A 9607-nucleotide genomic window follows, 5' to 3' on the forward strand; every position below is an offset into this window, starting at 1 on the left:
GCATTTTAGTATACGTTTCCCATTTATCTGCCACATTGTCAATTTCGATGTAAGATAAGGAGGAATAAGTCCACTTCTCCTGTTCGGCCAGTGGATGGATGTGTTGATTTAAAGCAGGGGCGTCTGTTAAACAGTGTGTGACCTCTACAGAACTCACACCTCCAGAGCGAGATAGAGATCAGTGATGAGTATTTCTCCTTCATGGATTAGACGGCAGAGCCTTTTTCTGTCAGGCTTGATGAGATTATGTGTCATGGTGGATGACAGGGGCTGTCACATATCACAGTCACTTCATAATAACTGTCCACCTCTCCTCCATTTCCTGACTCTTCTTGTATCCCTCGTTGTCCGTCATCACCCACCTCACTGACCCGCCCACCTCAGCGCCTGGCAGAATTGTTCAACCTGGCGTTTGCCATGGTTTAGTTTTTGGAAACAAAAAGAACCAAGACTTTACTTTTCATCTTTCTCATTTTACTTGAGAAGCAAAATTACATAAAATACTATAGACGTCTTGCATTTTTCCCCCTATTTTAAGCAATACAATTTAGTGAGGTTTATATACAAAGCAAGAACAATTTAACTATTTATTTTACACAAATTATTTCACAATTTATTTATTTTTTTAGGTAAAGTGCATATACTATCAACTACATCTATACAAATGTTATAATAATTGTAATAATTCAATTTAATTACATTTAGGTACAATAAAAGAGACTTTAGGTAAAAGAGACTGTGGCAATTCTGTTACTTGTAAGATTAAACCAAACAATCATTAACTAGTATTGTGTTTATTAGCTATATTTCAGCGACGGCAGTGTGAGATAAGGCTGGGATTTTGATTCAGCAGTTATATTCTAACAGACTGAAGTAAAGCCCAGAGGAAAGGGAAGCCAGCCAGCAACACGCAAGCAAGAAATCTGGCCAGTGCGTAAGCCTGGTAGAGAAAAAAATCATGAAGCACACAATGGATGATTACATTTTTGTCACAGCGTGTTGCCAGTGCACCCTTGAGAGATGCATTTAAACTAAAATTGCCCTTGGTGACAACTAAAGATAACCATGTGCCTCTATCACTGAGCCAACATCTTTCCTTGCTGTAAACATGATTATAGTGTTTACATGTAAACACTTGTAAGGTCTGAAAGATGACATTGTGAATAGGTCATTCATGTTATGCAGTACCTTTCCAGCTCTGTAACTTAAAAAAAAAAAAAAAAAGTAGTTACTTACATGAATATGTGCCTGTAGAGCTCATGCAATTGCATTCACACCATTTACATAATGTCAAGATAATTAACAGGAGGCATTAAAGTGAAATAACTGAACATAAACATACAAGCTTGATAAAAATGATCATTCTAGAAGAAAATTTCAGATGGCACTTAGAGGCTTTTGCATCTGAACTCTTCATATATTAAAGAATGCATGTTTTGTTTGATAAAAAAAAAGAAAAGAAGAAAATATTTAAATTAAAAAGGATATTCATTTTTTTCTGCTACATTTAATAAAAACATATCATCATGTAACTAGACTGCTCATATAATTTATTATTTGTATTTATTTATTTTTGCTTGATGCATTTGAGAAAAAGAGAATAGAATAAAAATAGCTTTTTTGTTTGCTCTATGCATATCATTATTTCAGTGTGAGAAATGAAGAAAAAAACACAAATACTTCTTTAGAGAATGCCAGGTTTTGATATTAGATGTTGACAAAAATGACAACATCTTCTTAAACCAAATTTGTTATATAAATAACAGTGATGATAGAAACTAATATGATTTTAATCTCAAATATAATTTATAAAATACATTTATAATGTGGACTTTCTAAAAAACACAGCGCCCCCAAACACAGTTTGTAACGCATGTCCTATGAATTTTGGTAAATATGTGATTTTCATCATTTGCTTCTTTCCCACAGAAAATCCAGACAATAAGTGCAGTGGATCTAGATGACCCGGTCGGTGGACATCGCTTCTTGTTCTCCTTGGCACCAGAGAGCTCAGTGCGAGCAAACTTCTCAGTCCGAGATAATGGAGGTGGGTGCCCTCTCACATCGTCTGGCCCTCTAACTAGCTCACTGTCTCTCTTCATGACAACACAGACCAATCAAACAGGAGAAATCTTTAGGACACATGGCCTTTTCACATCTAGCTGTTTAAACTGAGCCATGTTGTTTTGCTGTAGATATAACTTTAGGTCTTTCTAGGCCTGTTGTGGTCTGCAGAGAGGACAGTTGCCTCATTCCTTGAAGTGCCCCTATTATGGTCTTTTAAAAGTCCCTATTTTTGTTTAAGAGGTCCCCTACGTCAAGTTTACATGTATAAAAGGTCAAAATACACTTTTATTTTCTCATAATATACATTGCACATCACCACATTTTTCAAAGATTCTCAAACGACTCGTTCGAAGATTCAGTCTCTCTAAACCCTCCTTTCCCGAGAGCCTACTCTGCTCTTATTGGCCAGATGGCCCAGTCTGTTGTGATCGGTCTACTGCTGACAGCATGTGTCTTAAACAAAAAGCCCATTATTATAACTGAATTTCAACTCCGAAGGCTTCCGTCGATTCAAGTTCAATTATGAATCACTGGAAGAACTAGTTATTCAACCCGAACCTCCATCACAAGGACGACTTGAGCAAGATGTTTCTCAGTGATAAGCTACTCAATTTTGATGTACATTATGAGATGTTGCAACTGTAATTCCTCACCATCCGCATCAGCAGTAACAAGTGTATGTCAATCAACAAACTGATGTGTATATTTAATGCGGTGCACACTTGGGAACTGTATCATTAACTGTATCAATAATAACGGTGCATACATTAGATGAGCACTAAAGTTTGTAAAAAAGATCTTGCTCCATCATTTATCATTACTCTAAGTAGTGAGAACAACAGACAATCGGAATTAATGGACACAATTTTAGGTAATAGTGGCCCACAGCTGATTAGCAGAACTATTTCAGTAAGACAGTAATAACGCCAGTTAGCTGGAGACCTACACAATATAAAACACAAAACTACGTACTGTATTTTAAACACCCGGGAGAAAATATATACATCAATAATTAATCAAACTTACGGCTGTGATTCTGAGGAGCAAGTTGGTCCAAATAAAGTGGGCACTGTCCCATCTCTAATGGATAAGCGTTTTGTAAATCCCATTTAGACCTCTCTTGAGAAGCAATCGGCAAAAGGTTATACTGCTGTTGTATCGCTGTGGTAATTTTAACCACTGATACAGTTTTTGAGGGTGGGTCAAAGTAGATGTTGTTCGCGTGCAGCCAATGAAGAACTTAGGTGGGCATTATGCAAATGTGTTACACTGTCACGTATGTAAGTTACGCAAGTAAGACTGGAACGGCAACTGACGACTCGTTTGAGCAGTTCAGTTTTTTTTTTTTTTTTTAAGAGGCAATGACTTTATTTATCGCACACTTTGATCTTTAAAATTTTGCAGACCTTTTACATTCACAAACAGCTACATTATTACACGCTGCATGAGAAAGTAATATCTGAAAAAGCATAATTGGGGCACTTTGACCCTTACATGCATAAATGTTTCTCCAATAATTAATACGTATTCATGTATTGTGATCTTTAACTGCTGCAATAGTATAAAACTCTCCTGATAAACAATTGCCAAAAAAAGTAAATTAAAGCATGTTTCGTTACCTTTTAATTTGGAAGGGTTCGATTTGAGCAGATGCTTTTTACTATCATCACTGTCATTGTCAAAGCTCATATCCCCAGTACATTCAGCTTCTGGCTCATATTTGCGATCTCAACCATATTCTCAAAACGATCATTTTCAACGTCTTCAAAACTGACAGCTTCCCCACCAGATCCACCATCAAGTGACAGTGACACTAATTTGCGTACAGAACTTGCTCTGAAATAAATTAATAAGCCATTTAAAGTTTTGCTGATTATATTTGTGTATTCTTTTGTTTTATGTCTTCGGTAATTATGAGTGAAACATCACGTCATCTCTGTGTATCAGACATTGCCACCTTGAGGAAAAAAGGTGAATTGCACTTATTGGGTCATCAGAGATTCAATTGATACACACAAAAAAATACCTGTACACTTTTTACAAAAATGAATTAGAAAACAGACATTCTTTTATAAGAAAAAAATAACTATTGTTACATTGATTATAATGAATCGATTGAGGAATACTAATAATGTGGATGTCTAACTTAAAAAAATGAATGAGGGGGAGGGTAGTGAATGACATCCCGGGTCGAAAAAGACCAGAGGTATGCGTTTAAGGGTTAACAAGCTAAGCGCTCAACTCTCCACAGATAACACAGCTGGAATCTTTACACGACGCGCCGGATTTGGCCGAATGCACAAGAGCACCCATCTAGTGGCGGTGGTGATCTCCGATGGAACCTTTCCCATGCAGACTAGCACGGGCACGCTCACAGTTCGGGTGTGCACGTGTGACCGAGATGGCAACATGGAGATGTGCAATGCAGAGGCTCTGACCAGCTCTGCGGGGCTCAGCACAGGGGCGCTGGTGGCCATCCTGCTCTGCATCCTCATCCTGCTCTGTAAGTAGCCGTCAGTTCTCTCCTTTGACAATCAGATCACTTCTCATACGTCCATCTGTCTGATGCCCGCTTCCTCCATCTGTGAATTCATCTGACTGTTCATCTTTCAAGCCCTTTGTTAGCGAGACTTTTCAGTTCATTTTCCCACCTGTCTTCCTGTCAGTTAGCACTTTTGTCTGCGCTGCCATTTGATTAATTACAATTCCAGTGGTTTGAAGTGTGTACGCCTGATCTGCATGTAAAATAATTAGCAATTAGGGGAAAAAGAAAATAAAGGAAACAGTTTCTGACATGCTCAGATGGCTGAACTGATAAAACTTGTTGGTTATTTAATCAGGAAACTGAATAACAAGGGCTACATTTAAATTAAATGAAAATGAATCCAGTCTTGTTTTAATTCAACAAAATATGGAACATTACATTTGAGTTCTAGACTTAATTTAAATTGAAATATGCATGTGTAATTGATCAATTTACTGTCATTTTTTGACAGTGCATTTGAATTGCTATAGAAAAGCTTGCTTAATAGAGTTTTGCTATCTGTTAACATCAGCTACTCGTAGTTCTCACCTGTGAACTGTGTGCAGTAGATATTGATGACCTGACACCTACAGTAGGTGTCACCCACAGGGTAATGCATCATGTATGAAACTCTTCCTACTCCATTGCAGTGAAAGATCACTGATAAAAGCAACCAAATGGTACTAAGGGGGGGTTTACTGTAAAATGAATTGCTCCCACTGATAGTGTGGTTAATTACCACATGCTATCTGAATCGCCTCTTCAAAATGCCGAAAGCATACATTACTACACAACACATATGAAAATATGGCTGTTAATAATGCTCTTCTACATCATTTGATGAATATCTGCTGCAAAGAACAAAGGGAAGTTTACACAATGTACACATTTTTAAATGACATTTTGTTTACCATCTGCTTCCTGTAGGTGGTTATAGCTACAGAGTGAGAGTTTTTGTGAACAAAGCACAATATATAATTAAGCCTAATTTATTTATGACCACATTTCTACCAGATACGATTTTTATAAATATAAATCAGATCTGGTAGAAATGAAGAAATATATATATAGAAAATTTGTTGAAGACAGTATGGGCCCTATTTTAACGATCTGAAACGCAAGTGTCAAAGCGCAAAGCGCAAGTAACTTTGTGGGCGGGTCTTGGCGCTGTTGCTATTTTCCCGGCGGGATAAATGACTCTTGCGCAAGGCCCAAATCTAAAATGGGTTGGTCTGAAGTAGCTTCATTATTCATAGGTGTGGTTTGGGCGTAATGTGAAATAAACCAATCAAAGCGTCATCTCACATTCCCTTTAAGAGCAGGCGCGCTTTTTCTAAAGCGGATTCCTATTGTAACGGCGGATTTGCCAGGCGCGCGCCAGGAGCGGTTCACAGCCAAGGAGAGCAACACTCTCGTCAGGGACGTTGGGGATGGAGAAACCCACCCAAATTAACTTCGGTTAAAAAGGCGTATGAGAAATTGTGTAAATGTGTAAGCTAGATGTATGCTTTTATAATAAATTGTCTGTCTATCTATCTATCTATCTATCTATCTATCTATCTATCTATCTATCTATCTATCTATCGTAGCCTAATAATGTATGATTTGCAAAAATGAAAACTGCTGCTTCTGTGTAGATGAGAGAATCAAAGTGTATGCGCGTTGTGCACACGCTACATTGATTATGGCCAAGCATGCGCCCTTAAAATAGCATATGAATAACATGCGCAATGCGCCACTGACTTTAAACTATTTTTTCCTGGTTAGTGGCGCAATTGTTTTCTAAACCTGCAAAATAGCATGAAGGAACGTTTGGCCAGAACACGCCTCCTTTTTTTTGCTGAACCGCCCAGGGAGCGCAAGTTCATTCCCTAGTTTAGCGACGTGCTTCTGTGGAGGGAAAAGTCCGCTTTGCGCGGGTGCAAAATAAGAATGATACATGCGTCGGTGTACAAAGTCAATTGCGCTGGGTGCAAGATAGGGCCCTATGTCTTATTGTAAAGCCACACCAAAAGGAAGTTGGTGTAATTCTATATATCTAACTCTCACCAATGCTTAATTGTATTTTTAATCAAAAATACAGTAATAACATTAATATGGTGAAATATTATTACTATTTAAAATAAATATTTTGTATTTAAATATCTTTAAAAAGTTGTCAGTGCTGGTTGCAAACGCGATGAAATAAAAGGCTGGATTTAATTGCAAGCAGTGAATGTTTATTGAAAACAAACTCAAGATAACACTTCAGAATGCAGAGAACGGACAATGAACTTTTTTAAGTTTAAGGCAAGTAACAAGTCAAACTAATCAATGAAATAGAGAACACTTGCAGATCATAATTAGTCCATGAAAAACCAAGGAAACCAAACTCAACCACAGGAAACTAAACTGCAAAGCTGAATTTTCAGCATCATTACTCTTCAGTCTTCAGTGTCACATGATCCTTCAGAAATCATTCTAATATGCTGATTTGGTGCTCAAGAAACATTTCTTATTGTTATCAATGTTGAAAACAGTTGTGCACTTGTAAAAGTCATTATTGTCTTTTGATCATTTTAATGCATCCTTGCTGAATTAAATTTTAATTTTTATACAATTATGAGTATACATAATAGCAGTCAATCTTTTTCATTCTGGTGCATCACTAATATTTACCTTTTTTTTCTCTTGTTCTGTAGTGATTGTAGTGCTGTTTGCTGCCCTGAAACGTCAGAAGAAGAAAGAGCCCCTGATCATCTCCAAGGAGGACGTGAGGGACAATGTCGTCAGCTACAATGATGAGGGTGGCGGCGAGGAAGACACGCAGGCCTTTGACATCGGAGCGCTTCGGCATCCGGAAGCAATGGAGGACAGCAAAATGCGTCGGGACATCCTGCCCTCCGAGTCACTCTACCCCTCTCTGCCGCTCCGCAAGACCATTGTGCCGTCCCGAGAGAACACTGACGTGATGGACTTTATCAACCAGCGCGTGCAGGAAAATGACGGCAACCCCACGGCTCCTCCTTATGACTCGTTGGCTACCTACGCGTACGAAGGTAACGGATCGGTGGCCGACTCGCTCAGCTCACTGGGGTCCGTGTCCTCAGAGGGGGCGCAGGACTATAACTACCTCAGTGAGTGGGGGCCACGCTTCAGGAAGCTAGCAGACATGTACGGCGGGGAGGACAGTGACTGGGACTCCTAATGGACAGACTGCGGAACAAGACTCATTTGCTAAACTGCTTCTACATGAAGACTGGAGTGGCAGAATGAGGCAACCTAATTTCTTTTACAAAGTGCCCTTTTATCCTTCTCTTTGTCCTACAATCAGACAGACGATTTCTCTGTCGTGATTGGCTGTGCGTTTTCTCAAAAGAGGAGACGAACTTAACGCTCCGTGAGGAGGACGTATCCGTCTGCGGACTTCTCATCAGAAAGATCATCTGCGGTGACATCTTTCTGCATAATCCCAGATTTTTCTGGAAATGTCTACGGTTTTTCATATCTGTAACCATCACTGAAAAGCCAAGCATCTGATGCGGAGGCGCTGTTCAAACACTGCTGCAAAGAACAGTTTATCAGTTGACTGTGAGCCTGTGAAACACTTGAAGTGAACTTGAGCAGGTCATTGACTGAAAGGCCAAGGCCGAGTACTTTATGAAAGTAATGAAACCACCGCCAAACTCGGGCCTGTGAATTCACCATCAGACCTCAATGTGTTGCGGGCGGCTTAGAATCAAACAATTCAACATCATAGGAGCTGTCAAATAACTGGGAGGAATTTTCAAACTCTTACTATTAACAATTTGCATAATTTTATTAATCTACTTACGCACTCAAGAAAATATGTGTTGTCCTGTTACCCGGAATCAAGACTGGTTGTGTGAAACCCATCTAGAAAATGGGTCAGAAGATGTTTCATGGTTGGCACTGGTTTTCATCATCCACATGAAAAAAAATGCCAGAAGCTTACAATTATCTGCTATGTCATTGGACCTAAATGTGTTTTTTCTTCTTTTAGCAGTCTGACTAACGTTTAGTTGAACTCAGAACTGCTTAGTATGACTTTCTTCTTGTGAGAGACACACTTCCACACGGTCCCTTAATGACATGCTGCAAACGAATAGCCAGGGAAGTAATAAAAGCTCAACTGATTTATTCCTCGGCTGAATGTTAACCACAACAGTGTTGTATCGAGGTGTGAGTCAAATCTTAAAGTAAATCACTACGCAATGATTGCGCCCTCTCTTCAAACCAGAAAATGAGCATTGAGATTGCCTTCACCTCTTCGCTTAGGAGGGGGTGGGTCAGCTCTGAACAGTGCTCGAGCTGGTAAATATTTGTGTTTTAGAAGCAGAATTTCCATTCTTTGTCATTGATATGCTGTAAAAAAGAAAGAAAAAAAAAGAAAAAGATGGTTACTCATGCTGTAAAAACTTGGTTTAATGAACAGTGCTTTGTACCAGTGGTTTGGGAGAGTAGATTATGTCCATGTACTACTTTACTTTATATCTTGTGAAATTTTGTACCAAATATTTATATACCACAATGATGACTAAATATTCTTGAAATATGTACATTCGCTATTATTGTTCTCGTGTTTTGAACGTGTTCAACTATAAATGTGAGCTGGTTGCAGTTCATTTGATGATGTACAAATGGAATCAAACTTTCATTAAAATAAATGTTCTCTTTTACAGAAAACCTTTGCAATTCTTTGCACACCCAGAAAACACTTACAAATGCATTGCGTTAAGCTTTTGACTTATCACAAGCAATTTGTATTTATTTATTTATTTATTTTGCAAATTACAGTTGGTCTGCTGCCCATTTTGTGAGCTAAGATAAGTTCAATCAACCTAAAATAAATGTATTTTTTATGATATATATATATATATATATATATATATATATATATATATATATATATATATATATATATATATGAGAGAGAGAGAGAGAGAGAGAGGGAGGAGAGAGAGAGAGAGAGAGAGAGAGAGAGAGAGAGAGAGAGAGAGAGAGAGAGAGAGAGAG

At 38.3% G+C, this 9607-nt stretch overlaps 1 protein-coding gene across 2 annotated transcripts in view; it reads left to right on the plus strand.

Annotated features, from left to right (window-relative positions):
- The window catches only part of cdh6 (cadherin 6), a 31689-nt gene extending 22416 nt beyond the window's left edge, over positions 1-9273 (plus strand). Inside the window, exons 10-12 of one of the 2 annotated variants that reach the window (XM_081374369.1) lie at positions 1930-2047; positions 4319-4570; positions 7273-9273. In XM_081374369.1, the coding sequence (XP_081230495.1) occupies positions 1930-2047; positions 4319-4570; positions 7273-7778 (876 nt within the window). In that variant the 3' untranslated portion in view covers positions 7779-9273. Of the gene's footprint in view, positions 1-1929; positions 2048-3255; positions 4039-4318; positions 4571-7272 lie in introns of those variants that run through there. The other variant, XM_081374370.1, reaches the window with a different exon arrangement.
- The last annotated feature ends 334 nt before the right edge of the window (positions 9274-9607 follow it).

Source organism: Scardinius erythrophthalmus (assembly GCF_964197995.2).
Source record: "Scardinius erythrophthalmus genome assembly, chromosome: 9".
Taxonomy (NCBI): Eukaryota; Metazoa; Chordata; class Actinopteri; order Cypriniformes; family Leuciscidae; genus Scardinius; species Scardinius erythrophthalmus.